This window comes from Excalfactoria chinensis, chromosome 7 (assembly GCF_039878825.1).
Source record: "Excalfactoria chinensis isolate bCotChi1 chromosome 7, bCotChi1.hap2, whole genome shotgun sequence".
NCBI lineage: Eukaryota > Metazoa > Chordata > Aves > Galliformes > Phasianidae > Excalfactoria > Excalfactoria chinensis.
The window spans coordinates 8067988-8095473 of record NC_092831.1 but is presented as its reverse complement, the minus strand read 5'-3'; the positions used below and the strand labels follow the sequence as shown (position 1 = coordinate 8095473).

Here is a 27486-nt window from a genome sequence, read left to right as displayed (position 1 = left end):
GTGACATCTGCCTGTGATGGAAGTGACAGCTCCAGCAGTAAGTCAGTCTATTCAGCAAGGTAAGCAGTTTCATAAAGGAGCATTTTGAGACATGAGAAACCCTCCCCACGTTCTTCACCCAAAAGGCGAATCAACTGGTTGTGCGAGATTTACTTCTCTACTTTCAAACCAAAGTCTGGAGACTGTCTGAGAGCTAAGATGGCCAAGAACCGAATTCAAGAAATTAAGCAACGTTTGTCAGCACTGAAAACACAGCGTTTTAAACAAAAACGGCATAACAAAAATATCAAAGAGCAATTTTATTCAGCTTATTTGGCACAAAACTTACAAGAACTGTTGTTCCCTTCTTAAATTTAGTACAACTAGCAAGGGAAAAAAAAAAAAAAGGCATACTAATACATTTAGTAAGCTGTACAGCAAGTGAAATATGGAAAGAGGCACCAGAAAGATTTACCAAAAATCAAAGTGCATGAAAAATACCTACTGAGCGCCTCATGGTATTGTATTAAGGCACCGCTCCTTTAGAAGGCTTACTGAACACGTCAAGTGTGCAACTTCTTGGTTTGGAATGTAAGAGTCCTTCAACCTGTATCAGAACCAGATATTGCAGTCCTCCAAAAGGAACAACACTTCTCCTCGTAAATGTTAAATGCAGAGACCTCCTTCTGCCCAGCATCACCTCCCAGAAGTGACGCCTCCAAAAGCTTTGAGAAAGCTAACAGCCATCAGAGCAACCAGCTTCTTACTGCCGAGTTTGGAGTTGTAGTGTACACCAGATCTTTACAATGGTTATACAGGAAAGAAATGCTACGGAGACAGAAGGAACATGGGACATGTCAAGTAACTATTGATAATTTATCAAAACAGCTTCTAGTGACATCCCGGAGTATCTCTTACAAAAGATCTGAGTAGTGTTACAACCCAGAGAAAATAAATACACTTCCCAACAGAATATTACAAAGCTTCCTGGAAGATTAGCAATCAAGTGTAATGAATTCCACAAGACTTCAGGAACCTTAGGAATGTAGGAAAAGCCCAATATTAAACAGTGCTAAGTGTTTTTCATAACTGGAAACGCTTAATGCAAGTACCTGTTAACTACAAACCATGTTATACTGGTGATACCATGTTACACACAGAAACATCATTACAAGAGTCAGACAGACACCTCGGTTCATTGCAGATTCTGCACATCACTACTCTTAAGCACTAGGAAAATGGCACCAGGTTTTGTATTTCAGTTTAAGAACCAAACCACTTCAGTTACAAGAGATACCATAGACCGGATTCACATCTAGAGTAAACAAGTCCCAAACAACCAAACAGAAGTTGCAGAAGTTGCATCTGCTTCTTACCCAGCTTTGACTTTGGTTTTGCTGCTCAGCTGGACCACCAGTTTCCTTAACTTGCAAGAAATAGTTTGATAACAAATCAATGCCCATATCAAAAGGTAAGTGGGAACCAGTAAATGCAGAATATTGTATCAAACCGTTGTACGACACCTCTACTGCAGAGAGCTCCAAACATCTCAGGAGCTTAAGACTGCTTCACCTGAACTTTGGAAAAGCACGTTTCTCTGTGGGCATGCAAAGGCATTTAAACGTGAACCCTACGCATTACAGTATTTCAGGTTTTTGTCCCTCTGGTAGTGTAAACCTCAAGAACACAACTGCGTGTCCTATTATAAACCCAAAGCACCCTTGAGCATTACTAATTCTAAACAGCAAGGGCTGAGGGAAGGGCATCTGGAAGCGATCTACACGTTATTGAGCGTGGTGTTTCACAAGTCTCACAGAACAGTTCAGTTCATGCTTTCTGGGATAACTTCCCCTACACCTTTGCCCCAGTACAGAGTTGTAGTTTTCAGTAACTCCTACTCCTGAATTATTTGCTACCACATACAAAACACGCCACAGTAGTGGCAGTCTGGGCTAAACATTTAACAACGTGTCCTTTTTGTCCTTTATTAACAATCGCAATCAGCAGAAAGAAAAACTATTCACTCGACTCATTTATTTCATGATTTATACGTAAGTCATGTAGCAACTTAACATCGGTGTTCAACATTTGTGCTTCCATTCTCTGGCACTTGGAGGAGGAATTCATTTCCAGATAATCACATCTTGCCAAAGCATTCCTTTGCATTCGTCCAAACTTGAATTCCCTTTTAAAATTTAAAAAGAAAAAAAAGGAAAAAAAAAAAAAAAGGAAAAAAATGTGAAACCAAATAGGTGGAAATACACTTGGTTTGTTTGCAAACGTGACTTTTTTTCTGTTGTTCTACAGAATATTCAACAAAAAGCCCCACAGAACCTCACACCAGAGCAGGGCAGAGACTGGACCATACTGCCTATGATGTGTATCAGCATGCCACAGAGATAGAGGAGGATGGAATACATGGGAGGTTTTACGCTAGTGATTTCCAACCTTCTGTGACTGCAGCGTTCCTAGATGCTGATAGTTTGCATCTGATCCTCTTCAGACATGACACATGCATTAGTTTGGGTATATACACAAACGCACACACAGCTTTATAAAGGCAAACATACCTTTTTGCACATACTAATCTGCATCACGGCGTAGCTTATAAGCGCCTCCTTCAAATCGTGATTCTTCTGCTCTTTAAACCGTTCAATATCTGCCCAGGCACTTCTCACAAAGTCTCTGGAATTAAAAGCATTATTTCTGTTAATGTTTATATGTTACAACCTCAGCTCATCTTTCCCTCCTCTGAGCCCTCAGCAGAGCAGCTCCAAGTACGATGAGCACTCCGTCTTTCAGTCAGCAAACCGAGTCCTGTAGTTGTTATGCATCCCACAGAGATCTCATTTTACAACTGGCACTACTACTTAATTCTCCATCTCCATCTTACAGATTTTGAGCTAGAACCAATTTCACGCCATTTTTACTCCACAGAAGCAGCATAATTCAGAGCACACTCTTCTCTGATCCTGTTGGGATGACTAAATATCTTCATACTAACACTTAGTTTGCACAACATGGCACTTTTTCAGTTGTCAAGTCAGAATCTCAGTCATTCCAATGTGAAAACTCGGCTTGTCATCAGGACTCGAGACAGTAAAGTACAACATCTACAAAGCAAATTTGACATGGGCACATCACTTCAGGAATTAGTTATATCGGTTTGCTGATGTGCCTTCAGTGCTTCTTAAATAAAATGGAGGTAGATTCCTGTAATCCAATGCTTTCATTTGTGCTGGATCGCATATACAAGGCAAGTGCTCACTTGAAAATTAGTTCCAGAGCTAAAAAGCAGATCTCCAGTACTTCTGTCAAAATGATTAAGAAATTGCATTTACTGAGTGTCTTCTTGTTTGGAACTGCTTGCGAACTAGCCTTATCTTTTTTGCTCTAATCCTAACATATCAGGAGATACCACATTTACCCCTTCTGTTACATGACGAACATGCTTTGACATAATCACATTGCTTAAGGAATGCTGGTTCCTATTTTTTTTTTAAATGCTTGCATTCCTGAAGAAAATTTCATTACAGCATTGAGAAGCAGCTTGCCAGAACTTCTAATCTCTTTCAAACAGGAGTTAGTTGTCCTCCATAAGAAAAGCTGCAGAGTATTAGCTCAGGACCCATACATATAAGCCAAATAGATACCATATTCAAAGCAAATCGGTTTTTGAGTTCAGGCTATTCAGCTGCAGACCTACAAGCCCACCTGCTAAACATATTACTAACTGAACATGAAAGCAAGCAAGTCAGCCATTAGAGTGGGCTCAGTAACTGGGAAAGTCATCAGGTTTTACATAAGCCATATATTCAGACCAGAAGCTAACTGCATGTACTGTACTTTATTTCACAACTTGCAGCTGACAGGAGCTTTTATAGACAGCTCATAAACACCGAAAACATATTAAAAACACTGACAAAACGCAAACACCTTCAAGAGCATCCAGTCATTGACTTGCTAAGACAAGCCTCGTTTCCTTTGAAGAAATAAAGCCTGTTTACCTGCCTTCCAGATTTTTAGACTTAAGTTGTTCTTCCCCTTCCTGTATCTGCTCTTCCAGAACCTTTATCTTGGCTTCCCTCTGCTCAGGGGTTTCCTGCCCGAACAGCTTGCTGGTCATTCCTTTCAGGGAGAATGTTCGCACAGTCTACAACAACAAAAAACACAAAAAGACACTCTGGGTTTGGGATTTTTGAGAGCAGTTGTGAGACAGTGCAATTTTTACCAGTTATTAGGGCTTATTCTACATGTTCAGCTCATCTTTGGACTTAGCTACCAGGAAATAGGACAGTGTTTCTCATATGTCCCATAGGCAGGCAGACACGGAAGGTGTGGTGGCTCACATTAGATTGAGACAAGTGAGGAAGCAGAGCTAAAGAAAAACTTGTAGCTCAGCTTTTACACCTGGAGCCTACACACGCCATTAAATAACTTGATGTTCAAGCTCCTATAGCTTGTATTATTTTGCTTGAGTCCCATTTCCTGCAACCCTTTGCTTGCTCAATACTCAATAAGAGAAGCTTGCTCTGGAGAGCTTATATCACAAAGAACCAAGTTACTTTTAAGCCTCAGAGGCTCATAAGATGCTACTACTTACAACTGGAGGGCGGCACATTAGTGCCATTTAAATGTCATTCTAAGTAATTCTGCTCTCCCTATTAAAAAAAAACAAACAAAAAACAACAACCCATCCTGGAGAAGAAAGTGGAAAGACTCACTCCTGTTGCCAGCTCCTCGCACTGCTGCTTCTTAGATGTTAGGTCCTGTGCTGCCATTTCCAAGTCATATTGCATTAATTCATGTTTTCTGCAAACTGCCCTGAAAAGTAATGAAAGATCTGTCATGTATTACTTTGTTTTGCTACGTTTCCCTCCATTTAAACTTCACAAATGGCAAAAAGCTTTCTTTGGCAGGCAGCATGTTCAGTTATTTATCTAGCTCAAACTCAACAGCCTTATCACAGAATGCCTAACATTACAATCGCTGTAGTTAAGCAAGCTTGGATCAAAGTATAAAGAAATAAAGAAATCTCTCAGTACAGCAGCATTCTGCTCCTCTGATCTTCTTTTTAGACTCATTTCAAGTCCCTCTCAGCAATATGAGCCCTACCACCTACTGAAGAACATCACTGTAGAATTATTTTATTCAAAATACATTTGAGAAAAATCCAGGCTATGACAAAAAGTCCCTGGAGATGGAGCCTGTCACAGCAGCAACGCCCCGGTCGGTCATAAAATTCCTGGCATTTTAAGTTTTTAAACAAAACAAGAAAGCGTGCTTCCAGATTCAAGCAGTGCCTTTCATCTGGAAAAGAGACGAGTTGCCTCCGAACACCTGCACTACGTCCCAGTCCTGTGTGGGCTGACAAGGCTGCATCCGTACTCCACTGCCGGATGCACGATCGCCTCCCAGGAGGGGCTACTTGTGCTCGGGGTTCTCAGACAGCAGCCATCACTCACCCACTTGAATCTCTACAGCACTGCTGGACCTCTCCAAGAAGTTCAGAGCCAGCTCAGGGAGAACATAGCAGCACCAGGTACAATCTTACTGCATAAAGAAACCTGCTTCTGTATCCATGCTTGGGAAGGAGGACTGTCCTAGCAAGTCTAGTCTAAAGAGCAAGCAAACCCCACAACATTTAGCTGCACAATAAGGCACAGCAGATGAAAGCTATACAGTGCACTCCGAAACCTGCTGAAATTTGTAATAGCTGTAACAGCTCTACTTGGCTAAATTAAAAGCTGAAGTTCTCAGCACACTGAGGCACCACTATATAAGAAGCCAAGGAAACGCTGTAACCGAAGGAATAAACAGCATTATCTACCACAGTAACCAGATTTTTACATATCCATCATTTTGCTATTAGTCATCTCAGCTCTAAATTCTTATTCATACTTGATTGCTGTATGGGTGGCAATAAGCAAAGTAAGAGATGAGAATGTGAAGATTCTACAACACTGAACTTGCTGCTATTTAGAGAACAGGATACCAAACTCAGCACCAACACGTTAGAGGAAAGCACGATGGTTTTCACTTGAGCTGTATACTTCTGCACATACCGGAGTGCTTCTGCATAGAAAAGATACTCCTTCAGCTGATCCGCATAATGTTCCTCTTCTTCCAGTATGTCATCGATAGAAGCCGCATATCTGGTGAGAAACAGCCACGGTTAAATAGGAAGCTCCTTAAGCTAAACTCTAAGGTTTACACAGACAGTAACAAGGGAGGACACCTGTTTGACAGAAAGGCCAGTCACAAAGTAAAACAGTGGAACGCTCCTAAAAAGGGCTTTTCCTCTGCCCTTTGTTTTTAATTACGCTCTGAATCAGCTAATATAAACATTCCTGCAGGCCTGTTTCTTTGGATGTTACCGCAATAAATCTTTTGATGAGTACAAGATTTATCAGAAGTTTCCTGCTGAAGATGAGGCAGTTTTTATTACAGGAAAGGGACACCATTTATTCCTTTTCTTCAGTGGACTGTCAAGAAGCAGCGCCAAGGCAAAAAAGAAGATATGATGCAGAAGAACCCTTGGACGGCTGGAAGCACTAAGGCTTAGAAACACGAGGTGTCTGAGACACTTGCACTGAATGTTACCATCAGGCGCACTCAGAAAGAAATAGGAACTGAGGCTCTGAAAAAGCAATGGCCACCTGCAGGAGAACTGCTACAATGTGGAGCCTGAGGAAAAGGTGGTAGACATTCATGTGGTCAGATATGAATTTCAGTTTCCAAGCGCAAGCTGTTTAGGTGCTCTGAACTCAAAGACATAGCAGGGCTTTTTGTGGGTGTGCCAGGTCTCCTTGTGATAGAACTGCCATACCCAAAATCACGTTATGAATCAAAGCAAGGAAGAACTCCAAGCTGTTGAAAAACACACACGTGTTCTGACCAAGCCTGCAGTCACAAAGGACACGTGCGGCTCACCCTCCCTTTTTAAGTTCTGAGGTACAATAATTTTAGTATAGTGGTTAAATACCCCAGGACAGCAGATGGAACACATTTCAATTTCAAATAAGTTCTATGTTTAGAGAAGTGCCAAAGCTTGCATGTGGCAGAAGGACTTACCTAAAATAAACAAACACACACCAAAGAAGATCGTACCTAGACAGGATTTTTCAAGGTAGCTGTATGACAAACTGTACTTGTGACTGCCTAAGCTGAAATTTAAACACTGGTTAGTCCTAAATTGATCAACAAACCAGGGAAAATCTTAAGGAGAAACACTGCAGTAAATCCTGAAAGTTCCCACTCCTTGTGGGAATCCTCAACTAAAAGATGCTTCCAGTTAAGTCTGATTTCACCTGTAATGACAGACCAGATGATGAACAGATAAAAGGTCACAGATAAAAGGCGTTTTGGTATGGCTCTTCAAATCCTTCTGCATACCAGGGCATAGCAAGAATCACAACCAGCAAGTATGTACAACATAGATTTGCATCGTAATCTAAAACTGATAGCTTTGCTTCTACACAAATTACACTTTATCTGGATGAAAAGAATGAAAAATGATACAGACGAAGGAGTGACAAACAGCTCCCACCTCTTGCTGGAGTTGCTGCTTTACAATAGTACCTGATTACAAAAGACAGTTGAGTCAGGAGTTGCTCTGTCCCACTTACTAAATAGGGCTACCTGAAAAGTAAGAACCCGCAGTATCGCTTCTGTAAGCGCTACGAAGCATCAGACTCTTATTTTGAAGGCCGTGTTCCACGCAGCTCTGCCAACTGACTCTAGAGATGCTAAAAGGGAGGATTCTCTACTTTATTAGATCCAGACAGTATTTGTTTCAAGAATCCATTAAAGTTTTGGAGCTAAATAATTAAGTTTCTTAACTTTCTGTGATTAGGTCCAAATCTGTGTACCATCTACTGCATGGTACAAAACACTGCTATCAAAAACAAATGGATCTCATCAGGCCTGCAGTAGATTAAAATTGTATTCCACCGGTTTCTGGCATAGTAGCTTAAAAGAAAGGCTGGAAGGATTCCAAACGCTTCTACAATTTCAAAATAATAATAAAAAAAGAAACCACTCCGGTTCTCCTGAGACCTTCTGAGCTACTTAATACAGCACACGGACACTGAAATTGTGCCTGCATCCAAGGCACAGAAACACTGTACACCTAAAAACAACGTGCCCCCAGCTTTCTTGGTACGCTACTTGTACGTACTCTGGGTTGAGGGGAAAGAGGAAAGAGGCAGAGTTCCACATCTGGCTTACATCAAACTATCAGATATTCAGTCAGTACTTACACATCCATGTGGTGGCCAGCACTCTGCAACCCATCCCCCATCTCCTTTTCAATGGCACTCCACTCACTGTTTGAAAAACAAACGAGAAGCAACATCACACGTGAAGGGTAAGGAAAGTTAATAACCTGCATCCTGTATATAGTTTCTTTCCAGGTGACACCTGAATGGAAACTGCCTTTAAGTTGGACTTTGCCAAACTGATTTCTTCCTGTAAGCAGCAGCACTGACAGCGCAGCAGCGAGGCTACGAAAGGTGTTCTGTTCAACAACTGTCCCTGCTGCCTAAAGTTGTCCTCACAAACAAACATACATGGCTTAAAGCCTGTTTTGAGCCAAGAGGGTCTTGTTTAAGCAGCTAAAATTAAATGATGGGTCACTTAAAGAAAAAGAGAGGAGGGTTCCTAAAACACAGTTTTGTCTACCTTGTGTTGCAAGTGTGGAAAGCTCAGTTTCTTTTTGGCAGCTATCTGATAGAAGCCTCTCATAGCAGAAAAAACAGAAGGTGGGATTTCACATTTGCAAGCATTTTACCTCTACTGAAACGAGTTTGTGTATGCTGTTTTCTGTTTCCATCGTAGGCTTCTGCTTAGTCCCACTCATTAAAAATAATAACAATAATCATTTCCTCAGTAGTGCAACTCCCCATTCAAGTTGAGGAGACCTCATAGGTCTGCTCTAGTAAATCAGCTCCAGTAAAGATAGCAGGAGGCTTGTTCACAGCACCCATATACACTGCGACTTTGTGCTCTCAGCTTTGTGAAGCCTCATGGGGCTTATTAGCGATAAGAATTACGTCAACAACTATTTATACAAGAAAAAAAGGAGGGGTCCACTTAGATTTCACATAATTTACGCCCAATGCATTTATTTTGTCCTTTTTCATAAACGCTCCACTGTTCACGTTGACATTTGTTTGTCTTTGTGTTATTATAGAACTACACCTAATTTCACTTTAAAACCCCCAATGAGAAAGACATCTGCAACCCATTAACCCAGAGAATTAAATTTAGCACTTGAACACTGCATAGAAGCAGGAGGTTTCCCTTAACCAGAAGTTTAGATTCTTCTATTCTCCAGTGAGATGGAGAACTTGAGCATGCAATTCACTCATATAAATCAAAAAACGATTGGCAAATTCACTTAAAGAGCAACCAAAACAAGTTACTAACATTGCATAGATGGAGCTCTCAACTATTGGTTTTCAACTATTAAAAGAATCTAGAGGTTTTTCAGAGAAAGCTGCCTGAAAACAGGCACTAAGCAGCCTTTTAAAGAAGCAGAATGACAGTGTCACAACAAAAGTCCCAAAGTTCTGGGATACAAAACAAAAAGCTGATGTTGTCCACTTCTAAGAGCAGCAGACCCAGAGATCCAACACAAGCCTCAGTAGCACTGCAAGGCAACACTCAAGTCAGACATTTCGGTGCTTCAGAGATGTTGTTCTGCTTTTGATAAACGTAACCAAGTTTACTGCTCTCTCTAGAAGACCTGTAACACATTTAAAAACCGGATGAACTCTTACCTGAATACTCTTCCATAGTTGCCGTGAACTTTATAGACGCCATACAGCCGGTCTGCTACCCTCTAAAACATTGAAAGTTAGTTTTGGTCATGAACATTAAAACGAAGCTGCTTTGTGAATACCCAAGCACAAACTCTGAGCTAAAGCTTTATTGCTTTCACACAGGCAAACAAGTTTAGGCCTAAGTCTAATCTAAGCCACTACTAAAGGTAAATCAACAGCAGAAAATCTTTGAAGACTGAAGTCGCAGTCAAGGCTGCACTGAAAAGCAATATTCCAAGTATTTCCTCAGAAGTGCTCACATACAGAATGTGTATACTGAGACTGCAAATTATCGGTTAATTGATATTTTGATAGCCTGCTGTAAGGCACAGCCTCCTTTATCTGACTAATGCCAGGTTCACATGCATCCTTGCTTATTTAACATAACGATGGCAAGTCAGTAATCCACCTTGACATCAGGACTGCAGGGAAAGTCTCACTAGAATTCAAATGAGTGACTTGATTTTTCCATCCAGCTCAGTGAAACAAAGGAAAGGAAACAAGCTGGCCATTGCAGGACATACGGCCACAACTAGATATGTTGCTTCAGTTCTTTGGAGAGCGAGTACCTGCTGCAGCCAGTCCTACAATGCTGGCAACAATGCCAGAATACAAAGTGTACACTGAAGTGTGACTTGTAATCCCAATACTGCCCTTCTAATTGTGATGTACCAATGAGTTAGACTGACGTTCTGTAAGAGTTAGTTACTGGTGTGCTGAAGCAGTGAAAAGGAAATCACCCTCGAGACCTGATGTGCACACAGCTCTGAGAACAAGGCACTGTTAGTAGAACCCAGCAATTTATCCTCTCAAGTACTTCAGCTCAGAAGGACAATCAATTCCCAACCTATTCCACGACACAGCTCCCATCACCCTGTTAAGCACAGTAAAAAGGCAGTACCTTGCTCCTCATTATTGGAATTGCAATTTCCTATTTATGACTTTTTCTTTTCTTAATTATATTTTTTCACTGTCAGTCCATAGAGAATCTTGATGCATGACGTAACCATTCTTTTCATTATCTTATCATTAAAAGATTACCATCACTCTTTAGAGACTGAAGAAGCAGCCAAAAATAAATAAATAAAGGTATGCAGGGAAGCATGCACAATTCATAGTAAAAGCTCTGGAGAACAAAATACTATATATGTGACCAGAAAACTGAGCTTTGGGTCCCTTCCTAACCCAGACATCCTGCAAACTAACACACTAGCTGAGAGGAAAAGACATTTTGTTCCTCTTTAAAACACCTTGCAGATGTGACCATCAGTGGGGAGAGATTACAAACAGGAATGTCAACCTCGATGTGTCATAAATGGGACTCTTTGCCCAACCCCTCCAAAACCCATACAAAGGCAGCGCTCTCCTCATCATCTCCTGCCCCATGCTCTAGAGCTGGGCTCTCAGTCACAACTGTTCTTATCCCAGAATACATACACCATTTCTCTCAACTAAACAAGAAATGCTGCAGTATAAGTACATACTGTACTATTTGTCACGACACACATGGGAAATACTTACAGCTCTGACTCTCAGAAGGTGTGATATGACAGACTGCAGTTCATCGCTATAGTGTTTTAGTTCAGTAAATCTCCTGGGAGCAGGAAACAGATAGTACATCATTAGCCAGCATGAAAGTAAGCTTCCACAGAATGCAAGATAGAGCCACAATGCTACACCAGCAAGATTGTATTGAAGCCTGGATTGTGTTGAAGTGAAATTAGCTGAAGACTCCTAAAGAAGCAGTTGCAGAGTTCAGATCCGCTAAAACAAACAGCCCCAACATTTGCCTGACTACCAGCTTAGATATGCGAACGATGACGGTTCAGACCAATTTAAGAGATAACATTTTATGAGGTAAGTAGTTAACCGAAATCACTGCTATTAATTTTTTTCATGGGGTTTATAAAAGGAAGTCTGTTACTGAATAGGAAAGCTTAAAATAACTGTAAAGCCAAAATCTGCTCAACCATAGTGTTTAATAAAAACACATTCACATTTGTGACCTGATAAAAGAACTTCCCTTTCCAGCTGCTATCTAGCCAGCATTGAGTACAGCATTTCAGAAGCATTCACAACGCTTCCACCATTAAACACAATGCTTTCAAGGCTCAGCTGTGTGGGACTGTAACAGCTGTGCACAAAACCCTACTGAGAATTGGACCTGCTTATGGCTACAAGCAAGTCAGGACAGCTTAACCAGTCAGGTAACGCACCGAGTGCTCATATGCACACTGCCAGCCTGCTACTGCTGAGAAGCATTTTATCAGCCACCCCGATTAACCCTTGGTTTTAGTTTTAGTTGACACAACTTAGGTCACCACACTTAGGAAGCCAAGTCAATTATCACAGCTTTGCTAGCAACTGGTAACCAATTAAACCACAGCAGCAGACACTTCTGCACGCATAAACCATCCCTGTTACACTCAAGTCTAGCTCACAACTCACTCTGGAAACAGGCAGCACACAAGAACCTATTTCATTTAGGTACAAAGCCAGGAACAGCTTTACCTAGCTTACTAGGTACAGTGATCTGAAAACAAGCGAATTAGTCGCATGGAAGAACGCAACTAGAACTAAAGAATGGGAGACTGAAGTTAATCTTCCTAGTTGATGTTCAAACACTGAAGAGAAAACTTAAACCCCTCCGCATGCACACAGCCAGGTTTTGTACATCAGAATAGTTTGTGGCTAAGAGGCCTTACTGAAACGAGTCACGTCACTTGCTTTGGGTGACCAAGTATGAAATTCCAGGGCTTTTCATTTAACGCTTCTTCTTCCCCAGCCAGGAAGTCCTCACCTGAAAAACTCTCCTCCCCACACTCAGGAAGTAGAAGTTTTATTACCATTTCTAGTTATTTCTGATCTCCAAGGAGCATCTTTTATAAGACCGTGACACACACAGGGTTAAAGTACATAAAAAGATTTAAAAGCCAGCAGAGAAAACTGTATGGGAAAAAATAAATAGTCATTGATCTGCACAGCGGGGGTTGGAGAGCAATCTTTTCAGTTTACACTTTATAAAATATGCAGCAGGGCAGCGTGTCAGGCAGCTGCAGACACAAACAGTGAAGATACTGGAAATAATTGAACGAAGAACAAAAGATTAAAAAGCACGCCTTCAGCTCAGGAAGACTCCCTTTCCCACTCCAGAAATTTATAATGAAAGGTGTTATTTACTCTGTTTTGTGGCAAGAAAGCTTTTAGGAATGCTGTACTCCCTGAAGGAGAGAGTCAGGAACCCAGAACAACTTTCAGCATCCTGGACTCCAGCAGCAACATATCATCTCCCATACCAACACCTCCCCCATATTAAACAAATCACCTTAGAGTCAAGGTGCCTTTTTATTGCCTCTGAACTGCATCGACCAAAGCGAAACTGGTTTTTGCACAATGTTTCCTATAGACTGAGCCTTAAGAATGCCAACTTGCAGGAAAAAGTGTTCTTAAGAGATTGGTGTCATTGCAGATCAAATGTTTTTGTCTTAAGCATCTGCTCATGCACTGTTTAATGCTCATGTAAAAAAATAATTACAGTAACACCCAATTTCCAAAGTGAGTTTGGAGAGGCAGATACAAAGACATTCACTTCCCAGTGTATTGTAACAAAAGAAACTGTGAACCAAGCTGTGGCTTTGGCACTCAGCTACTGAAGCAGGTCCAGCTCTCTGCCCTTGGTTTTACTGGTTCTGCAACACTACCAACAGGCCACATATTTAAGAACTAAGCAACCAAACAGAGCTTCAGGTGCAAACAACAAACTGATCAGTCCGCAGCTCTGTGAGGGAAATTAACAAGTTTCCTTGCAGAAAAATGTTCTGGTAATAGCACAGAAGAACATTTCGTTTACAGTAGATGGCATTTCAATGCAAGTTATTTACTCTGGGCATTTTACTCAGCAGCAATTCTCCAATTCAGCAAGGACAGTACTACAAGGACAGCCTACAAGGACAGCCCCATCTGCCTGTTTTGGGATGGAAGGGAGTTGTCGTGTTTTGGGTGTTGGCTTTAGTTTTTAATTCTGCCTTAAGAAACAATGTAGCACTTTCTAAAGAAATCTTTCCCCAAGAAGAAAGCTACTTTGTTTTGATTCAAAGTACTAAAGGAGAACAAAGTATAAAAGAGGATACGTGTGAAATCAAAAGAGGTCTGTAGGAGAAAGACTGCAAATTGACCTCTGACAATCAGAATACCGAAGTTTTATCTCTATATACTTCCTTCAGAAATGATATTAATTGCTTCACACAGGAGGAGCTTCGGTTCCCAGCCTGCATTTGTCCTCCTAGAGCAGCATCACTTCAGCTGTTTAAAGTTCCTCACGCTGCTTTAAGCTAAGGGTGCAGTTCCACAGCACCACAGGAAAATCTGAACTGGCAGTTGCAGCACTTTTTCATCTGGACCCTCTCTGGTTTGGGCAGCTGGCCACATGCAGAACACCTACACTGCACACAGCAGTGCCATCAGCTTTGGCAAGGTGAGTTTGCTGAACTCTCTTTACCACCCACTCATACAAGCACCAAAGGTAATGTAAAAGGATAAGGAGTCAGACTGCAGGCAGCTCAGGCATTACTGTGCTAGGCAGAACAAGGCACTGTGCCTCCCGTCAAGCTGCACATGCTACAGTCAGGGAGAGCTTTTTAATAAACAAATACAGGATACGCTCCACGGTTATTAAACAACTTGTAAAATAGCTTGCCATTGTAACTAAGTGTTCGATTTGGAAGTCGCGTAGGTTGCAGAACACAATAGAAAGCAGGTGCTGTATCTCTCTCAAGCGCTGTGAAGTCAGATACGCAGGGACTGTTTTTGTTACAATTCCTTCCTCGTATTTTCCTTGCATTAACTCTTTTTGTGCTTTTTACCAACCCATATCTCAACAACAGCTTTGCTTTCTGAAACGTTGCCTTGAAAGATATCAGTAAATTTCTCATCTCAGTATTAACCCAGTCTTTCTCACCTACAGGCAGATTACTGGCAGCATTTTCCCATCACATAAGAAGGGAAAGCAAACTCCTGCTGCTCACAAACAAAAAAGATACAGGACTCAAATGTGGGGACAGCTTCACTTATTATTGCCACGACCTCGTTCACAAAAGTCCATATGCATTAAATACTTGCTAAAATAGCTGCTGCCACAGGAGGCTGCAAAAATAAACACCATCAGCAAATTCCAAAATAAGAGGGCCTGGACCAACTCACAGAAATCTGCCAATGGATACTAAAAGGTTCTGAAAGGTATGTACCCTCTGACACCTTGGATATGATGCCTATGGGTACTGGGGAACCATAAAGAGAACAGACAACAGAAAGCAGTCAGGCACATGCCCTGCCCCTAAAGAGCACATCCTATTGCCACGGCTGGACAGCAGATCAATCTATAAGGTGTGTCTAACGCTTATAAATGGTAATCAGCAAAATCTTTTGATCCTATTGCTGCATACTAATGTTTCTAACTACTACAGATACAGACACTCATTTTAACCTCCTCACAGCACCCAGGGTTTGATCGTCCTGCCACTATTCATCCTTATCCTTCAGACCAGCTTTTCAATCAATCAGATTGCTCTCGGTGCCTGTCTCCAAGCATCCCAAATTGCAGCAGAGCTGAACTGACCCCCAAGCCCTCCACAAGCATCTGTGAAATCTGGCAGTTTGGAGACAACTACGAACTACAGCACCAGCATGCATCTAGAATTGTACACCAGCAGACTTCTGGAAAGGACTCCTATCAGTCTGTACTCTGTTCATGTTTGGAAGGGTTTCATTTCAAGCACAAATATTAAGGAGTTATTACTCTGGTCTGGTGCCACGTGTGTTTTTATCTTATTTTACCTTCCCGAGCCTTTAATCTAGCTAAAAGGAAGGACTCATTTTCCATAAAGCAATGGCATTTTCCTGCTTCTGGCAACAGGATGTACCAAATTTGTTCATACTGCCTCCTTACTGAGCTCCTGTTCAGAACTAAGGTGCAGAAAGATCATTTTTCTTCTCTGAATTCATTCTAAGGAGATAGAATAGTCTGTCATCTGAAGTTACAGTTGTAACTGAAAAGGGGAAAAGGAGGGAGGAAGGATGTGGAATCTTACTTGTCTGGGTTTTTCACTCTGAATGTTGCATTAAGAGCTTTTAATCTGGAATCTGCCTGAAAAAAGGGGAAAAAAAGCTTCGTTAATTTAACACAATTCAATTCCAGTGACAAAAATCTCAGCCTTCTGGCAGCACCATTAGAAAAAAAAACCTCTTGCCTTCCCGGCATATTTAAACCTGCAGACACTGAACAAGTTGACTCTTGCTGCCCTGAACATCAGATGTTTCAATAAGAAATAGAAAACCAAGATATTTGTGTGAACTTGGACGCAAACGGTACCCGCTAGCATTAAGCTGGTATAATCCTAAATCCCACCAAAACAGTTCCTTCTTAAAACGCTACACAAATCACGGAGTTAAGATACACGACCCTACATTCTTTTTAGATGAAGCAATTAGGTAACATAAGACCATATGGACAAACTATTTTGTATTTTTCAAACCAAATAAAACCAGTGGTAGAGTGACCTCTGTGCGCTCTTTATTGCTAGGAACAGATCCCCAGTGAAATCAAAGGCATACACGGTGTTCTCTGATTTTATGAGTTGCTTTAGAGAAAATATGTAATTGGTATATCAGAGTAGAGCTAATTTTTAACGCAGTGTTCCTTTCTATGATACAGCATATATAATTCTCCACAGAGGAAAGCTGATACCTAATTTAAAAGGTAATTGGCTATTTTAATTCCTGTGTTGTTATTTTACTAATGACCGCAGCAGCGAATTTCCCTAAGAAAGTAGGTAGGTTGCTTTTTCTGCTTGCTTTATTTGCTTGACTGTCTGGTTGTTCTTAAGTTTAACTGTATTTTTACAAACTGTGCAATGGGAATTCACTCTTCAATCAGATACCAACGCAGATGAAACATCCCAGCCTCATCCACAGAGGTCCCAGATCACAACTTCTCGGGCATTTCACATGCAGTTTACTCAAGGTTCATTTTATACTGCACGAAAACCACAGGGTACATAAATGGGCTGAAATTCACTTCTGATCACAACATCCTTCTTCCTACTGAAAGACAGTAAAGAATATATCTTGTGAGGTGTTCAAGATTTCCCATAGACCACTTCTAACTGGTGCTACGACAGCTAGCATTAAGTTACTTCAGCAGCACTTGTTACTGCTAGTAAATGACACAGCAGTATTCTGTGCACTGGTTTAGCCAAAGCAGATTTTAAAGAGCTGTTTCGAACCATACAGAGAATGCAACATGGCGTTCTCCCAAACCAAGGGAAGTCCTCCCTTTAGGGCCCTCTGTCAGTAAGGTCAACTGAAGTGACGTGCCTTGTTTGAGACTGTTCCACCTCCTGCTGCAGACGGCCTCAGCAGAAAATACCTGCATTTCAACATCAGTGCAAGCTCCTTTCACCTGGAACCACCTCCATATTTGGAAGACACTTAGGACAGCAACCAAGTTTAGGAAAAAATAACTAGGGTGAGAATTACTGATGGAAAACTTCTGCACCCCCATAGTCCTGTGGTGGTGGAACAGCAGCTTGCTAACGTCAGCTGTTTGTCTTTCCACAAGCAATACAAAGTCATCCACAAACTGAAATCTAAATGAATGAAATCTGTAAGACTGATTGACACTAGACTAAAACAAGTTCATTATCACTGCCAACCAGTGCTCCTCTACCAATACCCTGCATCTCCCTACATTACACTGACATGGCAAGTTTCTGCCTTTTGCTACAGCCATGAAATGCTCTGAAGGAAGAGCACACTAAGTATAAAAGCACTGTCAGGAAGGAACCAAGACCTTGCCAGCATACAACATTCTAGGTTGGATTATTTCCTTCTTGCCATTAACAGCATAGTAACTCCCACACACCACTCATGAGCATTGCACTGCACTGTTATGTAGCTAGAAAAACATCTGTCGAGTCTTAAACTTGATTTAAGATCAATAGGCACAAGCATCTTGGATGTAATTCTCCACCAAATGAAGTACAAACAAGGAGGATTCAGACAGCGTATTCCTACTGCAATGCCATAAGCATGTAAGTAAACTAAAGAGTGGGGGGAAATAATAGCTGCTGCTGCTTTCTCATTCCTAAAGGATCTGAGTAACAAATCCCCTGAAGAAGAAAATAAAATGCTGGGGGTCGGGAAGGGAGTAAAGACGTGTTTAAATGATACAGCTGGCAGAATAAACAAAGCCTCCACCATCAACATTCAACTATAACATGCTCAGCTACGCTGCATTAATGTCTAATTTAAGGTCGAGTTGGCCTGATTCAAACCCTTCGAGACAAAATGCACATCCTGCTTTAACGCACCAGCAGCAGAGATGGCAGAAGTGCCAAAGCCAGTGGTCTGATTCTAGTCCTACATATACAGAGAGCCATTTTTATTCACATCTGTCCTCTAGCGTAATGCCAAATAACCAGACAACATGAGAGCTTTATTTACACTTTGAATGATGAAAAGAAGCTTCTCCCCAGAATTCTGCAAAGAAGTTACTTTTCTTTACGGAAAGAAGTACTGTAAAGGGAAAACTACATACAAAATCCAAACCAGTGGGAAAAATGGGACTCAGCTCATCTTTCATTAGATTTACAGTGTGTTTTCAAGCATGCAAGTATTCTCAGCACTCTGCAGCAAGCCTTCTTTCCCTTCCTCCCAGAGTGCACACTCCTGAACATATGCTGTCAGTACAAATGTTCTGAGCTTGTTTGAAAAGTTTGAACTTGTAGCTGAAATAAAGGCCTATGGACTAGGAAAACAGCACAGTTGCACTACGAATACTAGTGAAACGTGAGCCCTACCACAAGAGGAGAAAGTTATTGTCACAAAGTACCAGTAACAAAGTTCACTGGACACTGAGGTTAAGAGCACCAGTAATTTTCTTCAGCTCTCATTATTCAGAAACACAGAGCTGTGATCTCATGACTTGATCACATTACATGAACAAAAGCTCAGTATTTGTCCCCACATGGTAACTCTTCCAGGCTGAGCCCAGCAATCTCTAGTAGCTTCTGAAAGATTCACATCCTGGCCAGCATCAACTCACTGATATCAGTGTGGATAGCACTACTCTAAGATGTGTGTTACAAGATGTGTTAAACAGGTAAGGAGCACCAAATTCACCTGTCTTTATCCTTTTTAGCACAAAGTCTTACAATTCAAACTCTTCCACCTGCGTCAACATACAAAAGCACTGCAATGATCTCGAGTTCATTAGTGGTAAAGCTTGTAATGATGACACTCCCACTACTAGCAGAATTACAAGGCTGAGCATTGAACATGACTAAGTTTTGAATTTCCTACAGAAACTGACAACTGAAGACTTACCTATTACATGCTATGAACGTGACCCTTTTCTTGTAGTTACAAGTAAGCATTAAGCAATGCCTTTAACTCATTTTAACATCAAAGTCCTTAATAGCTAGTTGAAAATGTGCATACTGAAGTGTGTGCAACACAATCACAAGACAGACATTTACAATAATTACCTTTAACTGAAATCCAGTCTCATTCACCATTTCTTTCCATCCACCTTCCTAAAAACACAGAAAAGAGGATCTTGTTACAATAACTTAAGAGAGCCACAGCTTTCTCAAGTCTCTGTATCATAACTATATCAGAGCTGAAAGAAGAGTCCTCAGTAAGCTTGAGTCCTGCCTCAGCCACTCTCCCTGCCTAATTTCAAGAATGAGTTAATAACACACTGTTATGTTCTGCTTACATGCTAAGCTCTGCCCCAAAACCTTAAGGCAGAGCACATACCAAGAACATATAAAGCAATGACTGATGTCACCTGTTTACCGTGTACACACAGTCCTCTTGATCGCATGTAATGGTTGTTCCATCACCTCTTCCACATCGCTACCCACACAGGTAGCTGTGCTAGTGCAGACATACCTACTCAGGCTGCTATTTGGGAATCTCTGATCAAAACACAGAACAAAGACACTCCTAAATTCAAAAACTACGGAATGCAACATTTTGGTTAACAACCAGATTACAGCTGTTGGGATTACACAGGAGTGGACCACAGTTCAAACTGCAAAGCTAAAGGAACTTCCAAAAAGCAAACTGGAAGCCAGTACTCTCTCTCTGCTGGCAGCCATATAAGATGCTATTCCAGGTTTAGCTCTAAGAAAGCCTTCCCAACCAACGCACATTAACTTGTCAGTAAGATGCTCTAAAGGGGTGGGAATTCTCTCTTAGGAGCCTCCTAACTAGACTGGAATAAAGTCATAAGGTACATTAGAAAGCCAACCATACAACTGCAATAGGCCATTAAGATACTTTTAGACATACAAGCCTTATCCACCTTACGCATATTCATGTCATCTATCCTTCCCCTAAACAGTGAACATGCTCCAGATCAATGAAAGGAAACAGAAGGAAAGGATATTATCTTAAAGAAATAATCACTAGAAATACATATTCAGGAAGCACATCATTTTACTATACCTGTGTCAAAAACGAATAGAAGATTTTGTCTTGGCAAAGAACAGGATGCGAAGCCACACGTAACAAGAAGTTTTCCAAGCCAATTCTTCTTCTTTCCACAAAGTCTGGATCCATATTATCTGCTGATAGTTTATGCCAAACAAAGTCAGCCTATTTAAAAAGAAGAGTGTTAATGGCAAGCAGGTAAGAAACAATATGAAGCAAGCCGCGGTCACAACTTCCTTACCCTTTTTTCTGGCAAAGGTGGAACAACAATATGTGGGTAAGTAACTAACAAATAATTCCTCAGTAATTCAAATTCACTGTAACGCCGCCACAGGGAGTCCACTGGGGAGCACTGTCCCTCATTCTGAGGCTCAACAGCTCTGAAAAATAAAACAGTTTGAACATCAGTAAGCCACCATCAGCTCAGTTGTAGCAATGAACCTGAAAATAGTTGCTCAGTCAAGATTAGTGCTAAACTTGCCCGCAATCTAATCTTAATTTCGTATGTCTACAGACTTCATTTAAAGGAAAATCATTCTGCTATCTGCCTGATAGCGCTCCATTTCTGCACGTGCCAGGAACATGGGAGAAGTCAATGAATTTTCATCACACCACATGCAAACAGGTAGGTCACAGTCTAGTTACGTAAGTGGCTTAGTTCACATCGCTATAGAATTGGATATATTTGTCTTGGAACACTGTTAGGCTTCAAGCCAACATCATTTCAGGAGCAGCTGAAGGAAACAAAGTATTACAAGCAAGAATTTACTGTTTGGTGGGAGTGTTTTCACTTATGAAGACAAAAGTTGTATCAACGCAATAGCCAGAAGAGTTAAAAAGTGTAATTCAGAAATAAAAAGTTCAAGGTTGGTTTTTTTTCCTGCTTTGAGAAATGTAACATTTCAAGTCAGGTCCAATCTTTTGTTTGAAGTAGTATCTTCACATAAGTAATGAGTAAGGATGTATAGTCTAATAAACTGGGTCAGGATAAGGTGAGCAGGTACAGAAATTGATGTATCTGAACATATTGTTGAACACTTAAAGCCAGCAACATCTAGCAAGGGATTAAAGGATTGTATGTTACTATAAAAGGAGAAATGGAATCTTATGGGATTGCAAAGTAACATAAAAACAGCTTTAAAAGTCCTCATACAAGACATTTAAAGCAACACAAATTCTTTGCAATATCATTAAATAAGCATCAGGACGATAACACCTCTTGGCAGTTAGCACATGCCAGAATAAACAGAGAGACTTCAGACGCAGCTCTTAACAGAAACCAGTGATGTCTATGTCTACCTTAGCTCCTACATTAAGTGACTACTTAACGTACAAGCCCTGGCAGAAACCTACATGGAACAATATTAACTCTGCTATGAGATTATCACAGATTATATGAAGCTGGAAGGAACTCCGCAAGCCTGTAGTCCAACTCTCGCTCAAAGGTTGACTGGAGTGGTTTCCAGATGGATTTGAGCATCTCCAAGTGCAGCGACTCCACAGCCACACTAGCAGCCCACTCCCATGCTTGAACACCATTAAAGAAGTTTGTTCTCAAGTTTAAATAGAATTTCCTGCATTTTAATTGAGTCATATTATCGTTAATTTTAACCTAAGCGTGGGGGAAAGAAAACCAAACTAAACCAGCACTCTGCTACAAATAAGAGAAAACAAATAGAAATCAAGAAGAATCTATTCATAAATCTGAAAGCAACTTCATAGATAATTTACCACTAGTAAATTGTCATCGTAAGGGAATGTGGCCTTCTGACAGGACAATGTTCCAGCACAAATTATGCCTTTAATGCTTTGTGACTGTTTTGCATGGATAATTATGAACTAGAAGTCACAACGTCAGACCATTCTGAGCTTCAACTGTGCTTCCAGAGTGCCTGCTGTATCAGCTTCGTACTTGCCAGAGTTAACAAGACCAGACCCTGGAACCCTGCTCCAGAAAGGAAGTGGAAATCCACAAAGGTACTCGTTACACTTAACACCTTCATTACCATCTAATTTTTTAGACCACGTTATGAACTCTACCATTAAGTGCAAGCACTGCGCACCAGTTTCAATTAAGATTATAATCGCTTGTTGACATTCTGTCAAACTTCTCAATTTGTTTTGGTTTTAAAAACATAATATAATACTTGTACGGTCTGCAGGCAGGAAAACCATATGTTTCCTCTCTAAGTACAATTTTAACAATGCACGTTATTCATTGAATGAGCCTGCAGGAAAAAAAGAAGACAAAATTGAAACCTCCAGCTTCTACACTCGTAACTGATGTTATCACAAGCAATTAAAAGACTACATTACTCCAAAAGCCACGTTCATTTGCCTTAATTCAAAGTGCCGACGTGAAAACTTTAGTTCACCTAATTAACCTCTTCCCATTTAAAATTAATTATCTGAAATGAGCCATTAAACAATTCTTCATGCAATAAAAAGAGGAATGGCTGCAAAATATTAGAGGAGGGAACGTATTGATGTATTTCCTTATGAAGCTAATCACCTCTCCAACTGCAGAGGCAGCGCATTGACCTTCACCCCCAGTCTCCCCACGTCCCAGGAGCAACACCTGACTCCCCTGCAGCAGACATCAGTTAAGAAAGCTGGGGAGCTTTGTCCACTAGCTAGCTAGAAACAGTCCACATTTTTAAGCTTCTCAGTAAATGGAAAAATGAGCGCTATAGGTCAGCTCCTCAAGTTGCCTCAAGTTACCAGGCAAGCTATAAGACAGAGAGGCAGTGGTTCTCCTGCTAGAAGGCATCACTTCACCATGAAAATCATCAGCTTAACAGCATGCTGTACTTAACTAAAATACACATCTACTAGGCAGGTTAATGTATCATTATATCAACTGAGTAAAAATCAGCTGGACGGTCAGTTTTCAGCTTTCCCATCCTCCATCTGATGGCTTGCCCCTGCTTAAAGCTTATGCTGAACTGAGATTCTGCCCTGGCTCCCCCTGGGAAACACATGCTGGGCTCTCAGCCTCACCCACAACACAGAACAGGAGATTTTGAGAAAGGAACTCAAACAAAGTGCCACAGAAGATAAATCCTTGAAGTCCTTTGGAGCAGCACTGATAGCACTGAACTCTGATCTAGCTGCCTACAGATTGCCAAGTCCATTCCTCCCACGGAGCAGTTCTTGTGTAGTCAGTACAGGGCTGCAAGAAGTTGTGCTCCTTTTTCCTCTAAAAAAGAAAGTTACACTCATTACTGGGACCACGAGGACGAGGTTGGAGATCTGAACACCAGCAGGGACGGAAGCAGAGTTAGCACTTAATGGAAGTGCTCTGGTACTACAGTAGAGATTGTTTACTTTAAAGGATAACAGGAAAGAAAGGCATCCCCACACGGGCTATAATTAAAATGAACTGCAGTTCAACACAGAGCGTTTAGAGGAGCTCTGAATCCTGGTTAATTCTCAAGAAAGAAAAAAGAAAAAGACCAGGAGTCAAATTCTCAGTTTTATACCACGTCTGTTCTTGCAGTTACAAGAAGAATCTGGTAAGAGACACAGATGCCTGAATTTCCAATAAGCAATTGTGAATATATGAGGTTCTGCATATTTGCCTCTTCCCTTATAGGAAGCAACTGATGTGCTGAGCACCCACGTTGCAAGGAAGAGCGCTTAGTTACAAATCCTTATCATCAAGATGCATATCCTCCTTAATGCCATCTTACACAAAGAGGTAGAAGCGTTCATCTGTTCTCCCACAGAGAGCGTAAGAACGGAGTTATTTTTAAGTAACCGTGCTGTTTAACAGAAGCTGTGAAGCAGACTCCAAGACTAATTGAAAGGAAACAGCTCCCCACAAAAACCCACCACACTAATGCAGAAAGGTGTAAACCAACACTGGAGGAGATGCTTTCAGGAAGCGTGACCCTTGGAATTGGCTGAGGCTCTGTGGTCTGCAGCAGGGAAGTTTGTTTTGTCTCATTAGAAGAAAATCTATACTGAGGTGTAATATCACCACAAAACAAAAAAGGGCAAAGGCAAGTGTGAGAATGCCAATAAATCTTCTCACTTTGAAAAGAAAAACAAAGCAACATCATTACTTACAGTCTATAAGAAGCTTTCTCAGAGCTCGTGAAACTAACGTGTTAAAAGTTTATGTACTCAGCTCCTATCCTGTAATAAGTGCATGGTGGCTGTAATTGCATCCACCTCGTGCCTCTTATTCAGCAAGCTGCACACAGCTCTTCAATTCAAGCTGAAATTAAATCCTAGATAGCAGTACCAGCGGAACCCCAGTCCACATAAATGTAATGCAACTATTATTAAGTGGTCTTCCTTTTATATTACTATAAACTGAGTTTTATTCCTTGGCTACAAAATATCCTATTACCCACAGACAAATTGCTGTGAAGCCCACCTACAGCTACAGGCTCAGCAGGAAGCACAGTTAATAGGCAGCAATTATATTTATGCAAGAAATTTTGCTTTCTCAGCAAAAGGAATAAAGAACCTATTTTATTAGAGATGTGACAAACCCACATTTCCAATAGTTCTGTGACAAACATGTAATTGGTCTCGGTATTTGCTGACCACAGAACAAAATAAATCTTAATGAAAGAAGGCAATCTGGGCAGCAAAACAGTTTTGCCACTAAGAAAGAACCACTGGGAAAGACCGGTGGGGGTGAGCTTAATGTAGGGATGATGGAGAAAAAGAGATGCAATCAGCGTATTCTGGGGCTGCACAAAGATGCCCCCAGTGCATCCTCCACATCACAGCTAGATACTCCTTTCATTGAGAAACAACACTGAGGGAAAAGCAGGATATCTTATGTGAGAAGATAATTCTCAATATCAGTACGCTGTGGAAGTGTTTTAAAACCATCTCAGCAGCTCTCAAAGAGCTGTGGTGTTTGAAAGAAAAACCTCGCTTCTAATTAAATTAAGCAAAATATAGTAAGTACAGCTTACTGCATCACGGTCAGTGTGACCGGTGTGTCAATTCACCAGTCAAACAAATGAAGCAGACTTTTAACCAGCAACTGGAGGACTCATGTCAGCACTGCATTTTGCACAGGCTGGAGAGTTCCAAACTGTAACTGCTTTGTTTCAGAGGGTTTTATCAGTACAGCTCATCGCTCCTGAGGTGAGGCCCAAGGGTTAGAACTATTAACATGGGGAAGCTAGAGACAAAACTCCTAATAAAGTCTAATTTAGAAATCCTTGGTTCAGCTGAGTAACATGACCCCACATAACAGGGGTCGGCTGTGACTGGGAAGGAGCCCTAAGTAGGGCATTTGAAAGCTTTGTTTGCTACTCACTACTTAAAACTGAGAGTTGCACTTGCGATACCAGCTGTGTTAAACGCACCCATGTTACTAATCTTGTCAATAGGAGAAGACTAAAAGCAGTGAGTTCTGCAGTGAAAGTCCAAGCTAACACAAAGGAAGGAAACAGTTAATTAACCCTTACCCTAGAACACTTAGCAGGAGTTCTGCTTGATCCAATCACACTTCAAACACGAGTGGAGCCATAAATTTTGACCACATGACCCGAGTCAAGAGACTCCTTTATTTCCTTGTGATCCCAGACAAGTCCAACCATTACTTCAGACCACAAAGCACAACTCCTCTCACACGCAAGCTGCACATACAACACTATAAGTACTCATACAAATGTATCCAGGCTGTGCAGTTGTTGACACCGTGTTAAAGCAGTATCTATCAAGCACACGTTTTTCCATCTACCTTCAAATGAAGGATCACAGAGCACAGTTAGGCACGACAAGCATTAATACCGAACTGGAGATCAGATGCCAAATTTTGGCAGGAAAAGATCCTCCAGAACATGTCGTTATCACTTAACAAATCATAAACCAACTAAATCCTCTCAGCGACTGTTCCTGAATATTTTCACAGTGGAGGGAGGGGAAGCCTGTTTGGAATGGCACCATCTGAGCCTACTGAGAGCAAGCTCTCATCACCCACCTTGTCTCAATGAGGTAAGCAGTATATGTCTCTTGCATGTTCATGGCATTCCTCCCAGTCCGTTTCTCTGCTTCCGAAACTGTGATTTCCATTTTTTTTGCTAAACAGTCTTCCATCTTTTTAGAGAAGGAAAATAAAGATTCATGTAACATTCACCGCACAAAGCAAAGGCTACCAACCATACCTCCCCTTTGATCACCACCACTATAGGTGGTGGATACCCCATTTACAAATCTGGCACATAACATGGAGAGAGAGAACCTGCTTTCGGGGGGGAAAAAAAAAGTCAACAAGCAGAGAGCTTCAAAGAACACAACTTATCAAAAGCTGTAACTCCAGAGAAAGAAAAAAGAAGGAAAAAAGAAAACAGGAAAAAACAACATATCAACAGTATCCCATACTTCCTAACAAATCAGTTCCCTACTCCACATTCCTCCTCCAGACACCTGAGGCACAGCACTACTCCCCTCTCATAGGAAGGGAAGCACGTACTGAGGAAGGTTTCAGTGTTTTGTTTTTAGCTCCCTGCGAGAAGGATCCTTCTCTCATAGTCAGGCAGAAACCAATAAGGAACTCATAAATCCCCCCAGAAAGGCTGAGCTCTGGGGACCTCTCACTGAATCCAGCAGGGAGAGGGATTTATTCGAGAAACTCCGAGTGTGTGTGTGTGTGTAGGGAGGGGGGAAACCTGATAAGTGAAAAAATTAATGACAGTTACCATCACTATCCGCGGGCAGTCAGCACGCAGCCCTCCAACAAGCCTGGGAGAAGGAGACCCTGCGTTCCCGGGCCGGCAGACTCCAAACCGCTCCGAGCTGCGGCCCCTTCCCGCAGCGCAAGGCTCCCGGACGCGCCTCGGCCCCGGCCAAGCCCCGCGCCCCTCCCCGCTTCAGCGGCGCCACGTCCGGGCGGCGCAGCTCAGGAAAGCCCGGTGCTCGGCCCCCGCGGATAGGCCGCTCCCAGGCCGGCGGCCCAGCGGCGGTGGAACGGACCGCCCCGCCAACCCCCGCACCTCACCGTGGCTGCCGGCTGCTCCGGGAGCGGGAGGTCGCTGGCGGGCACGGCGCCGTCTTCCTCCGGGCGGCTCTCGCTCGGTTCGGCCTCAGCGCTCTCCATGGCGATAAGGGGCTCGGCTCCTCGCTGCGCGCAGGCGCCGAGGCCGCTCCGGCAGGCACACCGGGCCCGGCCGCAAGGCACGGGGCGTGGGGCGCCTCTCAGCCCGGCCCGCTCCGGGCA

General features: G+C 41.9%; 1 protein-coding gene across 2 annotated transcripts; it reads right to left on the bottom strand.

Moving 5' to 3' along the window:
• Window positions 1-286: 286 nt before the first annotated feature.
• Window positions 287-27486, bottom strand: SNX4 (sorting nexin 4). 2 transcript variants are annotated; one of them, XM_072342004.1, is made up of 14 exons: window positions 27268-27486; window positions 26251-26366; window positions 20539-20677; window positions 20313-20462; window positions 19346-19393; window positions 15890-15945; window positions 11325-11397; window positions 9762-9823; window positions 8241-8306; window positions 6045-6134; window positions 4704-4803; window positions 3987-4132; window positions 2550-2664; window positions 287-2164 (listed from the first exon to the last, which is right to left on the bottom strand). In XM_072342004.1, the coding sequence occupies exons 1-14, from the start codon at window positions 27364-27366 to the stop codon at window positions 2117-2119; spliced, it is 1308 nt and encodes a 435-aa protein (XP_072198105.1). In that variant the 5' UTR covers window positions 27367-27486; the 3' UTR covers window positions 287-2116. The 2 variants fall into 2 exon arrangements, with proteins under 2 accessions (XP_072198105.1, XP_072198106.1); XM_072342005.1 differs by lacking the exon at window positions 27268-27486 and adding an exon at window positions 26969-27104.